The sequence below is a fragment of the Bacillus rossius genome, chromosome 1 (assembly GCF_032445375.1).
Source record: "Bacillus rossius redtenbacheri isolate Brsri chromosome 1, Brsri_v3, whole genome shotgun sequence".
Lineage (NCBI taxonomy): Eukaryota > Metazoa > Arthropoda > Insecta > Phasmatodea > Bacillidae > Bacillus > Bacillus rossius.
In genome coordinates this window covers 370,346,464-370,367,622 of record NC_086330.1, presented here as the reverse complement: position 1 = coordinate 370,367,622, position 21,159 = coordinate 370,346,464, and the positions used below count along the sequence as shown (strand labels likewise).

Here is a 21,159-nt window from a genome sequence, read left to right as displayed (position 1 = left end):
TAGAAGCACCACCTAATATTTCTTCAATTGCTTTTGATATGTTATCTTCAGGAATTTCTGCACGGCTGGTTTTTCGTTTATATGTTCGTACCATTTTTATTCACTGAAAAGAAATATAAAAATTAATATAATAATCATGCACATCAAAATAATATGATAAGAACATAGTAATCTACCATTTAAAGTGGTTTTCATAAGGCTACATAACCTAAAAATGGAAAATTTATAGGATGGGGCACATGTGGACAGTGTCCACATGTGCCCCCTGTGCACTGTACACATGTGCCCCAGCACCACTTTAAACAAACATGAAAATAAAAATTGCATTTAGATTATGATCTGAATTTCATTGTTTATTTTAAAAGTTAGATAAAATTACACTCTTTCATCAGGCAAATAATTGTAAATATATAAATGCACACAATATTTGTATTTTCCCAAGATATAAAGCTCTGAAAACTTACCTTTCATGAATAAATCTGATTATTCAGCAATAGAAAACAAACAACAAATCTCAACATGTTGAAATTTCTTTCATGTAAACATAGTGTGCAGTAGTGCCAACTGTGAATAGAAGCCACAGTAACATTTATTAAAAATAAAGGCGGGAAATCTGAACTGTCCACAACTACCCCATGTCCACATGTGCCCCCCTCTCCGCTAGTAATCAAATTAAATATATTAATAAGAGTAAAATTTTAAAATCGTTTTTACATTTGAAATAAATAATTATATATTTTATATTCAAAGTGTTGTGTCATGTTATTTGTAGTTTCATCTACCCCAGTGTATGTTTATATATGTTTGTACCCAACTAAATAACACCTAACTGTGGCCTACCTGATGTCAGAATTACCAGTGGAGAGTCACACAAGTAAAACAAAATTTGTTACACAGTTTTAACACAGCCCAACGTTTTAGTGTGTAGGGTCTTAAACTACTGTTGTCACCCTACAGAATAAACTGGCGACCCAAGTGGAGTCTAAGTAGAAGTAGCCCTACAATATAGATATATATATAATAATAATAATATTTCTCTAATTCATTGTGTTAATTTTTGAACGTTTTTTTAAATATTTAATTTATTTTTTATATGGATATTTAAATTTGTGAAAATTTTAATTTTACTTAAAACAATTATACCTCTAGAATTTTTAATTTTTGCAAGTGTAGAATTTTTATTAAGACAAATTTTTAAAAATATTTAAAATTGTTTTTAATTTTTTTAATATATCTGTTATTCTCATTTTCTGTGTTGTACTTAGGAACAACCTTTCAGTGTATCGATAGTATGATTCAACTATCGATATTAATAAACATTTTGGGCTGGGTTTTGTTGAGTTGACGCATAGACATTTCATCTCGAGCGAATGAAAATTTTGAAGAATGAGTTTATCGTATAGTTTTTGTGTGTTGTATATTTTTACAGTCGTTTGTAATGTATGTGGACTGTGTAAGTAAAATCCTTACTTGTGTTTTTTCTGGTGGCCTTCAGTTTTGAATGACCAAGTTATGTTGATGAAAGCCGTTATGACAAGGTTTCTAGCACGGCGTTGCCCTGGGAAACCAGTTGTGTGATCAAAATTATTTTTATACCGTTCTGAATTTATTAAGTTAAGACTATTAGTTTCCCGTTTTTTTAGTATTGAATTATTGACTATCTACAAAAAAGTATTTATAGACATGTAGATTTGGTATTGAAAATGTTAATTGTATTTTAGGATTTCGTGTAGAAAGGATAACGAAATAATAAAATATTGATTATTGGTCCTATTTCAGCAAGATTCCTTTATTTTAATCATAACAGTATAATTGTGTTTTTAGGCTGACGAAAATTCAAGCGCATAATATGAGGCACAATGACAATTTTGTGTTACCTGATTTCTAAACACCCTGGTGAGATATTTCAATAAAAATAAAATACAAATCCAATAAATACTGTTCGAGTTTTTATCTTACTAATTTCGATAATACAGAATGAATTATATTTTTTACTTTTTGATGCGAAAAGTCTTATTTTCCTGTATTATAAATTTATACACCTTGAAATTTAAAGATAACATAATATAAGGGAGCAGTAATCACAATATGTTGACGTCCCTCGGCCTGCGGTCCCTAAGTCCCTGTTGCGAATTGTCCTGACACTCGCCCTGATTTGCCCACGTAGCTCCAGTTGGAGAGAGGTGGAGTTCAGGCCAACATGGCCGGGACCTTGACACCTGGGATCGGGAGGGAAATTTGCGTAGGTAGAAGGAAATGTAGGAGGCTGCAAGGAGAAGTCGTCGTCTGTTTTCACGAGCTCCTTTATTCCATCGAAGCCCTATCGCAACCTGGCTGACGCATTGCGAAACGAGCGTCCTCCCCCGCCGCGACCCGGACTCCCGGAAACAAACTGTTAACAGCTGGAGCGTGACTCGATATGACTGCGGAGGCAGTCCTGTGACGAAACGTATTGGCTAAGAACGGTCAGCAGCGCAAACTAATTCTGACGAAACGTACTGGCGATGAAAGTTCAGACGTGCAAAGTAATGCTGACGCGGCCTGACATACTGCAGAGGCAGTCCCGTAACAAATTATACTGGTAGCGAGAAACGATTCCGTACTGCACGCGTCTCAAGCTGAGTGGAGCGAGCCCACGTCTGCTCGGCTCCGAGTCAGGCTAGCCACTGCCGCCTCCGCCCATCCGCGCGCCGTGGAGGAGGGGAAGGGGAAATAGGCCAGCATGGGAGAGACTCATCTCGCGGCGGGCCAGGTTGCGGTTTACATTTCCTAAGCATAGCACTTGAAAGAAATTACATAATTATTTAAGAAAACAACATTATAAATAAATGAAAGTTAAATGACAAAACGTAAACACAAATTAATTAGTTAAGAATTAAATGTCAAGTTAATTATTTGTACAAATGTAGACAAGATTTAGGAATTGAGAGTTCTATTAAGTTACAAATTATATACAACGTGGATGCTGGTGATTAATTAAAATGTACATGATGACACTACAATTACCAGATAGAAAGTATAAATATTTACAAACACATTACTGTCTGCGGACGTGCCAGGGCGCACGAGGGTGCGTCCCTGATCGTAGCACTTTACAGATGGTGCACTAGGGGAACATGCCTCCCTTAGACCCACGTCGGACAGGTACGGCCTCTACATCTAGAAGGGCACGACGACTGTCGTCAATGTGATGGCGGCGGTGGTTGTAACAGTGCATGTAGCTGCGTGTCGGAGTTCAATTTAAATATATATAAATAGTATAGTGACAGGAACTCAGGAAATGTGTATCAGGAGTGAAGAATCCGGTAATTGTTCTGTTTCACATGTCCAAGTTTATCCCTTGATCTTGATGGCATGATCCTTTATGATTGATCATGTGGTACATGATGCTTGCTGTTTTAATTTAGTTCACTAAGAGATCTTGAATATGGAAAAAATTGTGATGTTATAATGAATTGTGACTGTATTATCAGATGAAATAAAAATCCGAAAATGAATTTTTTTTCTACTTTCTAACATGTTTGTATTGTAATATTTTTGTTATGTCCAGGATCTCTTAATGTACTGAATTAAAACAGCAAGCATCATGTACCACAGGATCAATTCTGCAGATTCATGCCATAAGGAACAAGGGATAAACTTGGATATGTGATACAGAACAATTACCAGGAATCCTGTAGTAATGCTTATAAAGAATACCATATGCGAACAGATTGGAAGTGCGTGAAAGTCGGGCTTAGCTCGGTGGTAAAGCATGTGAGTGGTGAGGTTAGCGATGTGTGGGAAGGAGACATGTAAGGGTTATGGCAGTTTGGAGGAGGAGGGACAGTGGCATCCAGTACAATGAATGCAACGAATGGTTTCACCTCGCTTGTGGAGGAGTGATGGAGGGGGTAGAAAGTTTTGAGAACAAAGAATGGGTACATTAGGAATGTGGCTTAGCAAAGCAGCGGATAAGAAAAATAGTACTAGAAACGAGGAGAAAGGTAAGTTGGATGCTAAATGTGTGACGGGTAGGGGGAATCACTAGCAGGTAGTGGGACGGGAGTTTGGGCAGTTGGGTGTAAACCATGGGGGGCAGTGGCTGTGGAATTTTGTTTTGTGAGAGGGTAAGTTCAAGGAGGGGAGATGCGGAAAGAGGAGGGAACTTAAGAAATAAAATTGTGGGGGGGGGTTAAATTTTACAGCAGGTTGAGCAGAAGGAAAACGATACAATGTGAAGGTTGGTATCCTTGGAAAGATATGAGTATATAGGACTGGTAGAAAGAGTAGCCATGCGCACAAAGATCTGTGGTAGCGGTACCTGGACGTCTGGGCGGAGTGTGACGGCCGTGTTGCAGACGAGTACGAGTGCAACGAGCCTCTCCTGGACCGGGCACAGCTGACGGCCACGTCTGCGCGCCCGGAGCGCGGCCCAGAGAACGCCAGGCTTTACGGTAAGTGCCTGTCCGGAGGCTGTCCAGTGGAAACCACCTGTGGCGAGTTACCGATAGTGATGCATCAATGCCTGAGCTCCTAACATAGACAGAAAGTTGGTAACTTATACATATACTAATATTGCAAGCATAGGCATTTGTATTTTTTAATATTAGGTCTTTGATATTCATTACTTCATATTTTGCTGAAATTCATACTAATGGGAATTTAATGGAAATAAAAAAAAATTATAAGTAATTGAAAACCCATACATAACTTAGTGTTTAATAAATGTTCGGAATTGACCCAGTTCACATCTTGACTCATTTGATGCCTGAGATGTAAAAGGAACGTGTTAGCAATAGAATGTCACCTGTGACATAGTTTGCATGGTGAAGGCAAACAGAATAGAGTTAAGTTACCTTCTTTTCGTATCAAAACATGTTATTTATCTGTATTTATTAACTGCTGATGAGCGAACCCTATCAACGCACGAGGTCTCGTAACGGGTCCCGGAGTCACCTCTGTAAGTGCGGCCGGGTGCTGCCTCCGAACTGCACCGCCAAGCAGCTGGTGGAAATTTGTTTTTACCGACCAATTGCAGCCAAAAACGCTCAATGAGGAGGGTTGATGGGACGGACCTAGACTCTCCTTCGCCCGGGGGAGGAATTGTGATTACCATCCCCCTCCCCTCCTTCAAGCATTAAATGCAGCATGCATAATTGGTTTTGTATCCTGTACAAACCCTAGAAACTGAATAATAAAGATCTCCATTGAAAACATGATTTTTGATAATGAGTAAAATCAAAATGTTGGTTTCTTTTTTTTCTATTTGCCTTTTAATTGACACTTTTTATAGTCCACAAAAATGTTGTCGGTCCATCCCGCACCCCGGAAGGCTGCCCTCACGCCTCTCACTAGCTCCGTCCCTGGGTTCGACAGCATGTGGACACGGCAGTGTCTATAAAAATTATGAGTTGGTTGTTACACTTTGTGTTAGTATGTGTGGACGTGGCTTTGTTGAATACATGATGGGTTTCATAAATTAAAAAAATATATGTATATATATAAATTTGTTTCCTTCACTTTCCCCCTAACACTTTAAATTATTATTTTTTTGTGTGAATAAAGCTATTACTAGCAGAGTGGCTATGTCGGGCAACTAGACTCTGGCATGGTTGAGCTAGGCACAGGTGTCGTGAGTGTTTCCAGCACTCGTGGACACTGCCCGGGAGTCCTGGGACTGGTGAGTAGTCAGGTGTCATTCGCTGCCCAGTATTGCTTTTTTATTCCTCTGCTGTTTGTTGTAATTATATTTCTATTTAAAAAATATGTAATTATTGGTGTTAATTAAGCAGTTTTGAAATCCTTTCTTAGTCCATAGTTTCTGCCGCAGCAGTAGAACCCTGTTTGGTTCGTGCCTGAATGGACGTGTTTGTGCGGCTCCGGTGAAATTCTTGTGCACCAAGCGTGGAAACTAGCCGAAACATTAATATATAATATGTACATTCATAGTTTTTTTTTTTTTCAAAATTGTTATTGTTTTGGAAGAAGATAAAGCCAGTCTTATTGGCCACCAGTCAAATCAAGCATCACCTTGTAGCTTGGACACACGGACTGCTCATCAGCAAACGGTTCGTTGTTCAGATTAGAAACAATGGCCTCCATGCTGACATTGCAGCAGTCACTGACTTACATGTCAGGTTTTGTTTTGTGGTCTTAATTATTGTATCATTTTAAAAATAGGTATTTTGTTAATTTGGTTGATACTTGTGAAGTCCAGTGGTAATCACAGGACACCATTGCCATTCATTATGAGGCTTAACTTCCGTCCTGAAAGTGCGGGTATCGTGACAGTGCTCATAAGAGCAGTGTTAGGTTGGGTTGCATGTATCTGCAAGCTAGGATTTATTAGTAAAGTGCTCAATTAACATCAAACCCTATGTAGTCGTAATTAATGTTGTGCATAGCTTGTAGTGCTCAAAATACCGCATTTTTGTACAGGATGCCTGGTTATTGTTTGTTTCAGTTTCAATTTTTGCAACATTGTTTATTTAAAGCTTTAAATTAGAGTGTACTTCGGAGTATATGGTTATCAAAAGATGAAACATGTCTGTTTTGGCAGGAAGAATTATAATTTTGAGTTTGGTATGATTACTTAAACAAACATAACAGTTTTCTATGAAAATTGAGAAGTACGACTTGAAAATTTTTATTTTAATTAACGATTTCGCTTGAATGTTTCATCTCTGTGTAACCGCACCACGTGGCCTGTACGTACGTGCGTAGTGACTAGCGACCTGCCAGCATGTTTGTCGTGCCTGCCTGTACCGTCCTGTACCGTCCTCTCTGGTATCCAGGTGGCAATGCATGGACCGCCCTGAGCTCGGATTTCGAGCAGTATCTGATAGTTGACTTGGGGCAGGTCATGAATGTGACCATGATCTCCACACAAGGCCGCCCCCACTCCTCCGAGTTTGTCATGGAGTATGGTATCAGTTACGGCACAAACGGACTTGATTACGCTGATTTCAAGGAGGCGGGAGGCGACACCAAGGTGAGTGCTCGCTGCTACTTGCATGTCCCAGACCTTGTTTCTGCCTGAGAGCGTCCAAGTGTCCACAATTCAGCTTCGAGGGCATCTTTGCTATTGGCACCATAATATTTTGTGGAGAGTTTTTTACTCTCAATTTAGCTATTGAAGCCAAGAAAAAGTAAGCTTCAACCTTTTTTTTTAGCATACATTTAATTGGCATCAAAACTATTTTTAAAACTAGGATGAAAAAGTATGGTTTCACCTAGAATGTTTCTTGAAAGTATTTCTTTGGATTGCAAAATCCTTTTCACTTGCAATGAGTGTACTTCTAGGTTAAGAGAAAAAGTGGAAATTTGTATGACAACCACATAGTAAATTTAAAATACGTTTCTCGTGTTGTATTTTATAAGAACTTAAAATGATTTATTTATCTACAGCCAAATTCAATACTTAGTCTGCATAACATTTACAAATTGATTTTCTCATGAGGTATGGCCGTATGGGTTAAGATTCCTCAAAATTCAGTTGGGTACCTCGTTAAACTACTGACTTTATTTATATTTGACCTCTTTATGTCACGCCACGAACAGTTTAACCTGGGTCATAATTTATAAAAAAATTTTGGATGCTTGAAAAGCTTGATTATTTAATGATTTCTGCTTGTTGAAACTCCTAATTTTTGTGAATTCTTCTTTGAACATAAATGTGGTATACAGTAAAGTAAAACCTATTGGCAGATGAGTATCAGTGTTTGTTTTTCATGCTTGTTTAGTTGTTAATGATGGGAGTATGTGCCGTACTGTTGTCTCCAGGAGTCTTTTCCTGTTATTTGTGCCGGGTTTTGGTTTTGAAGTAATGCGTGGAGTTGAAACAGCCACCTGCGCATACGAGAGAGACATAACACATTGGGTTCGTCAGTGGTAGTTGACGACGGCAATAGTTTTTTCATTTGTAGGGTAGTCCTTTTCGAAATAGGTTTAAGGACTTCCTACGTCGAGCCAGGTTAACAATCTTTTATTTGCTGTCCGAATTTTTGTGGAGTCTGGCTCTCTAGTCTCTTGAAGCACGTTTCATAGAATAGTCACATGATTTGAGCGGTTGGAGAGCCTGACTCGATACAGGATTACGGCAGTAATTTAAAGATGGAAAATCTGGCTTAAGATTTGCAAGATTTAACACCGTAGAATGATTTCAACGGAAAAAATACACTTTATGAAAGACATTGGTGCCTAATAATATTCCATTATCTTCACACCCGAGCAGCGGTGCAGCTCCTGTTAACCTCCCTGTTTACAATCTCGGCAGACCGTCCTGATTTCTGTTTTCCCGTGATTTCCGAAATCACGTGATGCCGATGTTGTGATGGTTCAGTGCCACACGTCACTGCAGTTTCCTTCCTCGATTTGTCGTGTTTTTCACCTTCGATGACCTCGCTGTCAAGATGCAAACTAAATAATATATATTTCTTGAAGCATGAATTTAAATGTTAATCAATTGTTTGTATATGTGGTAGTTATTCACATAGGTCAGCACGAGCTATCTCTTCTATTGCATGAGTGATTAAAAAATTTGGTGGTGTGCAACAGTAAAACATTCTTGTGCATGTGTATAACTTGTGTATGTTAGTTGCAGTTTTTTGATGTCCAAGTAGGTTTAGTACATAAAGTGTGGAGTTACAGCACACATTCTCTTCAGTATACTTTGATACTCTACATTCATTATTTGAGGGCATGGCAATCTCATTGCTATGCAGGTTACAGGCCGGGACCTTGGAATTGCATGGCGAGTTGGCGGTCAGCAGATTCACCATTAAGTCAGGTTTTATGATTTCCCTTAGTAATTCATTTCGGAGCTATAAACAGACACATTTATTTTCTACACAGATGGTCCTATGTTGACTTTAACTCCCCATGACAAGAGGTCTGGCTGGAAATCATTTTATCTATTCCGATATTAAAATATGAGTGTACTAGTCGAATAGTGTGGGTACTTTGTATCTCTTGTGTTTTTAACTTGAGGTGTAAATTACACTTTCAGGATTGTCGTGTGTACTCAAATAGTACCTGCGCTCCGGACAGCTTTGTTTGTCCTCGTCAGGTGGGGACGTTGTAGGATTGTGATAATTGTGTACATGATTCACTTGCAACACTGCAGTTTAAAACATCACACACATATTCTGTTAGACAGTATCAACTGTCTTCTCACCTCCATTAAATCTATTCTCTGTTCATATAATTACGTAAAGTAATTTATATCTCTTTAATTTATGGCAGATGTTAACAGTTTTGTTTGTTTTGTAGAGTCAGGTGCCAGTCTGTGCTTTATGTTCTCTTTACCTTGGTCTCATGAATGCCCTTATGTTAAATATGCATTTCCAGCAATTCCAAAACAATTATGAAACTTTACATCGTAATGTTTTGTTTCTCCATGAATTATAAAATTTAATGTGATACATGTTTTTTTTTTCTTTCAAGATAGTTTTTTGTTTGTTTTGACTAGTTGAATACATGTTTTAAAGAAGTGATACAAAATATTTTATAACTATGTGTTTAGTTAAATTAAAACAGTTTGAAGCAAAGTATAAATTGTGATTATCATATGTTTAATGTGCGAAATGAAGTTTGTTCATTGTGACAAAACAAGAAAACATCCTTGAAGCAAGATTGTGAATAGTTATCTTAGGAGAATAAACTATCGATAGGTGTACTTACTATTATTATCGAGACAAATAGGTAAATTTTATAATTTGTATCGTTAGAATTTTTGTTGCACATAATGTGAAACTTTCAATTGTTCACACTATCCTAAGAACAGTCAGCCATTGATAATTATGTTTGTTTTGCCAATTTTGTGTTTATAACATAAGGTCTTTTAGCCTTCACGTGGGTTGTGCTTAGCCAGGATCCAAGTAGTTTTTGACCATTCATGAACATTTTATCATGGGATTGTCAGCAAACCCGTAGTGGAATGCTAACAGAGTAGGTTTGATAATTTAAATTTAGGTGTTCTGCATTGAGGGGCATTGGGGAAAGGTAGTGCATAAGGTAAGTAACAGCACCTGTTGGTGGCTGTGCATGGCGAGGCTCGTGATTGGTCAACCATAGCCAATGCTTTTATTACATTTCTCGAGTAGCATATTCCTCTGTGCAAGGTAGGTTAATCTTCTAAAATATTATATCTGCATAATTGTGAGACATAATGACAGATAAGTCACAGTAGTAAATGTGGCATGCTGTATACTGTGCTATAGTTTCTCTCATTCTTAGTATTTGTTCACTTTAATGGGCATTTCTGGCATTACTGCTGTCCTTGTTCCGCTCTATAAGGCAAAAAACATGTTTTAAAAAGTATCTGAAACATTTTATTTCAAAAGGAAAAAAAGTAGAATAAGTAATTAAAATATACTTTTCTTGTTGTGTTTCACCAAGAGCATTATCTGAAAATATTCAAGTTATATTTCTAAGGAGACGTATCTGAAACACACCATCTGGGTTTCAGTTTATTTTGTCAACAATTTTTTTATCATTAATTAATAATACATTCAGTAGACACTTTTTTTGTGGTCTTATATAAATAACAAATAGTAAAATAAAAGTATCATAATTGACTGTGGCACACAAAATAATTTATTTACTGTCAATAAGCCGGTGGTATCAACCTGGCGACAGAGGGCATCCTTTACTTTGTACTGCAAAGTAAGCGAGAGAGACACTGTAGTAGAAAACAAAAATTGTCCATGTTGCAAATACGGTTACTAGAATAATCCTGAAAGTCACTCGTTATTCCGTTGCGAACACGAGCGGGGTTTGTTGTGGCATGTTGTTCGTAACCAGCTCCCTAACAAAATTTCTAGAAATTAACAGGACAGTAATAAAACATTTTGAGTACTGAAGTATTGCTGAGCTGAAGTGTTCTGTGGTAGTTTCACTTCCCGGCTGTCGCACAGCTCGGTAACCACCGCACGTGAGGGAGTGAGGCGATGCAGCACTGGCTGATGTCCGAAGAAGTCGATGCGAGCGATAGTTGCATTCCTGTTCCTGTGTGACGGTGCTTCCTTTGCTTTGCTTATTTTGTGATTCACTAACAACTAAAACATGTTGCTTATTTTGTGTGATTCACTAACAACTAAAACATGCCCGTGCAGGAACTAACATTGTGGTATTTTGAGCTCTCATTTACAGCAATGAAGATGGTAAATAACAAAAATGTTTTTTGGTGAAAATTGTGGGTAGCATTAACAAAAAAAAAATTATTATTTTCCAAATTTTTAAAAATATTAACAATAACTTTTAAAATAAAATAAAAAAGGTACTGCATTAGCTCATTTTGTTTTACAAAAAATAATATAGAACTTTATAAATTTTACTTACCGAAGATGTGTTTGTTTATCAGCCTTTTCTAGTTAATTTCTGTTAAGGCATAAAAAATAAATAGTGCTTACAAAAATAAATACTTTGTATGTTGACACATTATTTTTAATTTTGTAAGCTGTTTGTATTTGGCCTTGCAAAGGTTCATTCTTAATGAATTGGTTATCTGCTAGTTCTGAACTTAATTATTGTACTGTATTGAAAATTGCTGCAGTTGCTTCAATGTTAAAATAACACAGGTTTTGAAGGGGGGGGGGGGGGGGGGGAATTTTTAATAGGTTTCTATGAAGTGACCTCGAAAAGTTCCGAAATAGTTGCCTTGCTTTTAAACGAACACTTTTGAAGCCCTGCTCCTTAGCTGTCTCCAGCAAACAAGTGGACGTATGTGCTCATGCCTCTCTTGAGGTGTACCATGCCAGTACTTACCTGGGCAAGTACGGCTGCGGGTGGCAGCGACTGATCAAGAGTTCTGACCGCCCTGGGCTAATTATGAGGACGCGCCCCCCGTCAGGTGTTTGCTTTAGGCGCGCGTTTTAAAATTTCAAAATTTATTGTTGAAATCGGGGAGTCTCGAGCTTTTTCAGTTCACGACACATTTAGTTTTAGTGTTTTGTCTCGGTCTAGTTGAAATATGTAGGTTAGATGCAATGATGCTGGATTAATAGTGCGTGCGAAGACACGATTTCGATCCTCGCACTCTAGGCTGCAGCCTAATTAGCCTGAGGGTTAATCAGGCCCTGGTGGGTGGCGACTGTCTGACTCGCAGCAGTCACAGGGTGGGGAGCAGGACCAGCTCAGAGAGGCTTTCAAACTTGTTGGGGCGATAGCACGGTGGTGCAGTGCATGCGTGGTTGTCGGTTGCTGTCTAACACTCTCTCTCTCTTCCGCCTGTCAGTAGCTGCTCTGTGTGCGCAGGCGACCTAGCGTGGACGCCCGAGGAGAGCACGTTCTATCAGTCCCTCACGGTAAACCTGCGCGGCAGGAAGCAGGTGCACTCGGTCGCCACGCAGGGACGCGCGAGCACGCTGGAGTTTGTCACGGAGTACATAGTGCAGTACTCCAGCGACGGAGAAGGGTGGAACAGTTACGTTAGCGCCACGGGGGAGACGGAGGTACTTGGGGCGAGCGGGGACAGGCTGAAAGGTTCTATGCACCTGCTCCGTCCTTGGCTGCGGCACGGCTTTGGGACTAACGTGTCTCGCGATATTGTATTGAGATACATGCCAACAGCGTGGGTTCAGATTAGTTTCAGTAATTGCCAGCACATGTGGCATAGCGTTATATGTTCCCCATGTCCAGCTAATGCTGACCGTACAGGTGTATATAACCTTTCGGTCAACCTGGAAGTTTTGCTTTGTTTGTTTCAGATGGTTTCAGTTTGTATGATTAAAACTATCATTCATAATTTTTGTTAATCATAAATTTAAAACATTGGCTATATTCTGGTGGGGCAGGGGTTAGGGGGAACAATTCTTGGATATTGTAAAAAAATTTGAATAATGTCAATTTCTGTAGTGCCAAATAGTGGTTTCCAGTGCCCATGTTATAAGTTACATACATAGTTATATTGTCCTTATCAAAACATCTTGCGATACCAACTGAAATTTTTTTGAGCAAAATTCTTGTTCAACCTCATTCAGTATTTATGGTGATTGTGAAAAACTTTTTGAATGTTAATATGTATGGATATTATTTGAACCCGAGTGCTAACCTTTAAAAGGCATCATGTGATAATGATGCTGAATGTTGAGTATAGTGAGAAGCAATGTAGTTTGTGGTAGCCGTGACTGGTGTGTCATTTAACTTCAGCACGTTATCGACTAACTAACACACTGTGCATGTTACACTCTGGCTTTGTTGCTTGTTAACTTTGTGCAATGACTAACACTCTACCTTTTGCTTACACTCTGCTGCACCTTACACACAGTGGCGAGGTAGTGCCGTTTTTGTTCCTCTAACAGTTCGTCAGTCAGATGCATACAAACCAACGACATAGAGATGTATAGACTGCTGGTGAGAAGCCATCTTTGATTCAAACTGAACCATCCCGGCAGTTGATGACGCAGTTTGACAGTTTGGTGGGCAGAACAAAAGTTTTCATTGCAGTCCTTGACAGCATAATAGAGGCAGCCTCGAGTGGATAACGTTTGTAAAAATGTGAATTGTAGCAAGTTGACAAAAAAAACCAAAATTTTTTAAGTGATAGATCATTTGGATGATGTGACATTTTTGTTCAGGGTCAGTAAAAAACTTAGGGAAAAGGCCAGTTTCTTACGTGGCATACATGGCAATGGACATCTGGAATAATTTTTTGGAATTTGGCTGTATGCACAGAGTTATGTAGTTTACCTGTAAAATATCAGAATAAAGTGTATTTTCTTTGAGAAGTTCTTGTTATATTATTTTTCAGATGTTTGTATACATTAAGAATAGAATGTTATCGTAGCTCTTTACGAACAACAATATTGATAAGCAACATTAATCGAAACAATTATGATTGATTTCAGCCTGTAGTTTACCCTTATTTAAATTTTTTTTTGTATTGAAAATCATGTTCAATAATCGAAAAATGCACTTTCTTTTGTACAATAACTATGTGCTTCACCATTTATACTAATAATTTAAACACTTAAGATGTAATTTTCTTCAGTAGGTTTTGTTAAAGAAAATTTAATATAAAACTAAAATTTCATTATTGAGTTTCTCTGTTTTAATTTGATGATTCTATCCAATGGCATTGTGATATTATTTATAGTAGATTACTGGTGGTTGACCATTTTGAACAGTAGTTTTAAAATACTTTACTGTTTTTTTTTGTTAGAAGTACTCAAAAATACCATTTTAATTAATTTTTTTTAGTGAAAAAGCACATACTCTAGGAAATCAGTACTAGTTGATTTTATTTTTGCAAGGAAATTGCACATTATCAATTTCAAGGTAATTTTGGATGTAAGTGACATCTGAAAAAGACATACTATTCAAGTGAAAAGAATGTGTAGGTAAGGTAAGCACAGTGAATAATACTTGAAAAACCATTTCAACATGGTTTTAAGCATTATTAATGTTGCTGAACCAACCAATCATTTAAGTTATAATTCATATTACGAGGGTTATTTTTTTTCAACCTCAGATCGGCTGTAATAAAAAAACGGGAATGAATTGGGAAATTATTTTAATGTCAAAAGAAACGTACATCTTTACTCTATTTTTCCACATAATCACCGTGCAGATAAAGGCATTTGTCGTACCGACATTAAAATAATTTCCCAATTCATTCCCGTTTTTTTTATTACAGCCGATCGGAGGTTGAAAAAAAAATAACCCTCGTATTTTCTAGAAGCTACTGATCTCAATAATTACTGGTTCAGCCTTTAAGATATGTACATAGAGCCTTATTTTAGGGTTGGTTTTCCAAGGTCAATTTTTTTATTCTTTAACTGCTATAAATGCTAATTTACTCAAAAAATAGGTAAGTACAGTATAAGTATGTTACTTAAATCTCTACATGAAGGGGCTGGGAGGGAGAGCACTTGAAGACGACCCAGTAGAGGCTCTTGGGAAATGGCAAATTGTAAGAAAAGTGAAAGGTTTTGAAGGGCTTCAGAAATAACATTTTTACAACCATATAAATAATGTTACACAGATTTTTACATATTAAAGTAGCTGATATACTCAAGTTTTCACTTGAGCTACAATTCACTTTATTTTCCTAGAGCCTCTACTTTAAAATTGTATGGTTAAAAAAATTTTTTTTATAACACTTGTACATAATATTATTACAAGGTGGAGCAGTTTGTGATGCATATTTTATTTCAAATATACCTATATACATTGATTAAAATCAAGCTTATGCTAAGCTACATAATAGTCTTATATTAGTTTATTTATCTGTGTATATTTATAATGCAAGTTTTATGCATTATCAACACACACTGCCTTGGTTTGCACTTGTCCAATTTGATTTCCTCTTAAAACCCATCCTAGCAACATGTTTGTTTTATCTTGCTACATAATTTATATTATTCCATTTAAAAACTGCATTGAATCTGTAGTATGAACAGTAAAAATACTACTGAAACTCGTAATGTAAGTATATGACTGCAATAATAACAGACCCATGCAAATCCTTTAAAAGTAATTCTTATTCCATTGAAGATAATTTTTCTAGATTTATCACATAATGATGAGTGAAATTCCATGTACTGTTTTAAATTAACTACCAGAAATAAAAGACGTCGGGTCAATAACTGACACAAGTTGGTTACAATCATTGGGTCGAAGAAGGCTTAGCTAATATTCAAGTGTATTAAACGTCGTACTTATACACAGCAGTACAATGAAACTGTATTTAACATTATTTTTCACTCGTTTCATCTTTATGTGTTACCCACAAAAAATTGTGAAAAAACTGACATTTTTAGGGAATTTACTAGCAACTTGCAGCTTTCTCCCATAAGAACTAATGCTTTTACAGTTTCGTTTTGCCCACCAAGCTGTCAAAACAGCTCTCTGTCTCTCTCGCCCGGACTGTAGTTCCCCGGTCTGCCGTCGACAGCAGTAAATGGCGCTGAAAGCAGTGTGATAAGCAGCCTATATATCTCCAGGTTGTTGCTACAATCTGACAAACTTTGTTTCCAAGTGTTAGTTGATTGTCATTGTAGTAGCGTTAGTGTTTAATGAATAATGTTGAAATACGTTGGTAAAAATTGGTCAGTTTTTTCCTTAGACATCATAGTGTTGTAGTTTGATTACTTTTAATTTGTAGTGCATGAGATGACTTTAACAAGTTAGCAAAATTTTTTAAATCTTAAAATTTCAGGAAAAATATGGGTATGACTTGTAATTTTTTTTAAAAAGAGACCAGAAAAATATTTTGGCACTGTTTGTTCGCTGGGTGATGATTATTAGGCAGTACCACAATAAATAAATAATGTGATGTTCAATTGCTGTCCTTATGGCTTTTTCATAGATATGTTTTGTGTAAAATGCTACACTGTTGTAGTACTTTCGGTAGGACATATTTTATGAACCATCACAACCAAAAGAAACATTACATAAATATAAATATTCCTGCAGTAAATCTTACTTTCAGTAATAAAATGTTATTTAAATAAATTTTTTATTAAAGAAACATTACATAAATATAAATATTCCTGCAGTAAATCTTACTTTCAGTAATAAAATGTTATTTAAATAAATTTTTTATTAATCTTTTCAATGTGGTGTTCTTGTAATTTATAATGAATGAAAAGTTGTGCATATTATTTATTATTTCATATACTGGAGATCCCCAAAATGATGAACTTGTGTTTGCATGTGTTGAATTAATTTAATGATTGAACTAAATTAGATTTTAACCTTGCTGTAATGACATTTGTAATTGAAATTTTTTTTAAGGTGTAATAATTTAGCCACCTACATTTTAATATATCTTCCGAGCCATCGTCCGACTGCAACTTTTGGTACCACGACCACACAACACCTACTGGCAGTAGCGGATCCAGAGGGGGGGCTAAGGGGCTCAAGCCCCCTCCAAAAGCATCTGGGTCCACTATTGTTTTAGTGTTTGCCTTGATAAAGCCTAGCCTCAGCTGGGTCAAGCCCCTCCCAAACCAAAATCCTTGATCCGCCACTGCCTAGTGGTCGACCTGACTACCTACATCCACGAAGGAGGTGGTGGTCACGCATCCCCTACAACCAATCACATACCAGCTTAAGACACACTTTCAAAAATTGGCCAATCAAAGCACAAGTTACAAGAAGTGAAATAACTCCTCATACATATAACTAGGGGTTTCCCTTCTCTGTCTCATTTCAGTTGTGATGATACATTTGTCCTTGATTCCCCATGCTAGGCAGGGACTACTGTTTCTGTCTGTCTGTGGCCCTTCAGGACACATCTGCCTCTCTCTTTCTCTCTCTAATACTGATGTAATTTACCATCACATTGCATCATAATGCTTTTAGACAAAGGATAATAGCAAAATAATGAAAGAAAAATATTACTAATCCAGAAAACTTAATTAACCATCAAAATAGGTAGTAACAAATTAGCAGCTTTATAAATTTTAAACTTAGTAAATCAACAGACATACTTAAAAACATAATGAGAAATATGAGCAAAATAACACATTGCTAAAATACGACTACCTCTGAAACATATAATCAGCCGTTATTTACACCGAAACAGAAAACCTAACAAAGTACATACTAACAATGATCAGAAAACATATAAAAAAAATTTTATGCTAATGGTTTACATGTTCAGAGAGTAAGGGCCAGCAATGTAACAACAGGTTTAAAATAACTTACTTAACCACTCTTGATGCAACTGGAGTGCATTTTGTTTGCCAATTCCCTGAGCAAGGAGCGTTTCTTACACCGCCATCACTCTAGCAGAAGCCAACCAGTTTAAATATTTTCACAGATGAATCTGGGTGGAAATATATAATTGTTTATAAATTATGCTTATTTATCACTAGAGAATAGTTAGTATTTTGATTTGAATTTCCTTTATCAGATGCATAAAATAATTGCTGAACTAGGCTTGAAATTTTTTTTTATCTAATTGGACAAATGCATGAAAATCATTTGAGATCAAATAACCTTCAGTTTTAGCGTTTCCTGTAAAGAAAATCAATTAACTGCAGAACTACAAATAATTAAACATCATTCAAGTTGTGAAATTGGAAGCTGCTTTACTTTCTGTACTGTAATACAACTTGCACGGTATTCCTGAAATAATCGCTGAATTTTCTATTTGAAGCAGACACATAAATTTTGTATGTGCTGTTGATGGTAATTTTCACGTACAGTAGATAATTGTCAGTGGCCGTGCTGTGGCCTGTGTGAAAGGTGCTGGACTTGTTCCTGCAGATGTTCAAAGGCAACGTGAACGGCGACACTGTGAGGAAGAACACCTTCGAGTACCCCATCATCGCCCAGTGGATTCGCATCAACCCCACCCGGTGGCAGGACCAGATATCCCTGCGTCTCGAGCTGTACGGCTGCGAGTACGGTGAGTTGTCGCTCTCGTCACCACAGTCTTGTGTTATGCGCCACCAGAGATGCCATTGCGGGGTTTTTTGTTAATGGTTAGTGGTATGGTTATGTTTAATGCTTAACAAGCTCCATATGGCTGTTGAAGCTGGCAAGACTTGTGTCTTGGGTGGGTGGGGAAAAGTGTGTAATAGTTTTAATTTTTTATTTTAAGTATTTAATTTTTTTAAAATTTTAGTTTCTGAATTTCTTAGAAGAGAATCATGAACGTGACATATGTGTCTGAGAGTTTGGAGAGTTGTTTAGAGTATGGGTGAGTCGGAACCAGGATGTGTAAACTCAAGGTCTATCCATCGCGTTGTTTGAAGAGGGGGAGGAAACTCCCCAGAGCCTGAACATCCGGGGGACCCCGTTTAGGTTCCAAGGTTCTTTTATGCTTGGTTTCACCCTGATAAGACTAAACATACGTCTATTTTTAAAAGAATTCATAGGAAACTTCAACAGTAATGCGATACACACAGTTCAAGTTTAGAGTTACGACTACAGCGATTTTTACAGTCTTTATATTTTTGTTTTCTGTGAGGTTTGGAGAGTTTTGCATCAAAAAAATGGGGAGGGTCCCGGCAGAGGTATTGCCCCCGGGCCCTTGGGTTTGTGTGAGTGGCGCTGTGCGAACCAGGCGGGCGGGCGGGCTGCCTGCCTGACGCCGCGCGTGGGTGCTGCTGTGCAGTGGCGGACGACATGCACTTCAACGGCTCGGCCATGGTGCGCTGGAACTTGATGCGGGACCCCGTGTCGGCGTCCCGGGAGTCCATCAGGTTCCGCTTCAAGACGTCGGTGGCCGACGGGGTGCTGCTGTACAGCCGCGGCACTCAGGGCGACTACCTGGCCTTGCAGCTGCGAGACAACCGCATGCTGCTCAACGTGGACCTGGGTGCGTTTCATTCCTCGTTTCATTCCTCTCACCTGCTCGGTTTTCAGCCAAACAAACCACTTAAATGAATGGTTGAACACCTTGGAAACATAAGTGAAAATTTGGTGAATATAGTGTCATCCTCGTGTCCAGCTAATTGTGGCCGTAAATTGTTGAACATTTAAGGCTGAGATTTGGTGAAGTGTCTGTTTGTATGTTACTTGAGTCCAACCTAGCTTTTTTGAAGTGAACCATAGCTAAACTATCACAACATCTGGATAATTGTAGTTAACGTATGATGGTATTTTAACTTTGCAATGGCTGTAATGTTGGGATAAAGCTTTGTTTAAGTGAACCATAGCTAAACTATCACAACATCTGGATAATTGTAGTTAACGAATGATGGTATTGTAACTTTCCAATGGCTGTAATGTTGGGATAAAGCTTTAAGTGAACCATAGCTGAACTATCACAATACCTTGATAATTGTAGTTAACGAATGATGGTATTGTAACATTGCGATGGCTTGGTCGGACTGCGAGCTGGCTTGTGTAGCGGTAGTGCAGGACCGGGGGGAGCCGTGTGTCCGTGCCGCAGGGGCCGGCATCATGACCAGCCTGTCCGTGGGCAGCCTGCTGGACGACAACGTGTGGCACGACGCCGTCATCTCCCGGAACAGGCGCGACATTGTGTTCTCCGTGGACCGCGTCATGATCCACGGCCGCATCAAGGGCGAGTTCGTGCGCCTGGACCTCAACCGGGAGGTGAGCCCTGTACAGTTACTGTTGGGAAATTTATTAAAAATTATTTAAGCTGATATATTTTAGGTTAGAGTAATCGAAGGAAAAAAAAATTCAACTCTTCAAAAAACTTTAATAGTGGCCAGCAGTACTTATTTTCTGCTTCATAAGTGTGTTTTGAAGATTTTTATTTCCTTGTGGAATATTTTCACACACGTTATAATGGAAGTCCTACTTTAAAAAAAAAACTACAGTAAAATCTATTTGCTGTGACCCCTCATGGTTTCCGGGTGTAGGGCTGGGTGAACCCCTGGGTCCGGGCTTAGCCCTGTTTATTTTTAAATGTTTTACTATTATAATTTTTTTACAAACTAGGAAAACATATTAAATATTTTATAAATAAAGCTTAGTTTGGACTTATAAAATAGTAACCATGATTATACCCTGTGTTTTCAGGTTAAATTTAAATAACATTCTAAAAAACAGCGTAACCATGCAATTATAATGTAGCCCGTGACTGTAGAAGCATGATGTGATGCGAGCGCCTGTCTCGGAATCCTGAAGCGTTGCGGTGTTGCAGTTGTACATAGGAGGCGTGCCGAACATGCAGGAGGGTCTGGTCGTGGTGCAGAACTTCACAGGCTGCATAGAGAACCTGTTTGTGAACTCGACCAACGTGATCAGGAACATCAAAGAGGCCAGCACCTACGACGTCTCTTTCCTCTATGTCAAGACCAACACTCTGTACACCTGCCCGGTGAGTCATTGTGTTTTTGGAAAACAAGCTACACCCGCTTCTAAAAGTAGTGCTCTAATTCGCTCCAGGAAAACAAGAGTATGAATAAAAATATTTTTTTTTTTACAAACAGGTATGTGTGCTACTGACTACCATTTTAATCAAGACACTTCTCCCATTAAAATGAAATTACAGTGTAAAAAAAAATTTTTGAAGTACACTTTAAATAAATGTTGAATAAAATTTTTAGACTAAATAACCTAAAATAAAATTTAAAAAATTTACAACATTCCTGAGTTACAAAATAATGTTATTAATATAGGCAATATATTTCAGTTCTATTTATAATTTAAAAACAATAAACTTATGGTTTTCTATTGACATCATCCCTAAACTTCAACAAACACTTCAACCCCCATTGCGGTAGCACTATTATTAGAAAGATCATT

The 21,159-nt window shown here is 37.8% G+C and overlaps 1 protein-coding gene across 1 annotated transcript in view; it reads left to right on the top strand.

The window, feature by feature from the left end:
• The first annotated feature begins 1,312 nt into the window (after positions 1-1,312).
• Positions 1,313-21,159, top strand: part of LOC134528443 (neurexin-4) — a 51,087-nt gene continuing 31,240 nt past the window's right edge. The window contains exons 1-7 of the mRNA XM_063362055.1: positions 1,313-1,453; positions 4,341-4,436; positions 6,777-6,973; positions 18,199-18,340; positions 19,052-19,255; positions 19,832-19,998; positions 20,555-20,731. Coding sequence (XP_063218125.1) covers positions 1,387-1,453; positions 4,341-4,436; positions 6,777-6,973; positions 18,199-18,340; positions 19,052-19,255; positions 19,832-19,998; positions 20,555-20,731 — 1,050 coding nt within the window. The 5' untranslated portion in view covers positions 1,313-1,386. The remainder of the gene's footprint in view (positions 1,454-4,340; positions 4,437-6,776; positions 6,974-18,198; positions 18,341-19,051; positions 19,256-19,831; positions 19,999-20,554; positions 20,732-21,159) is intronic.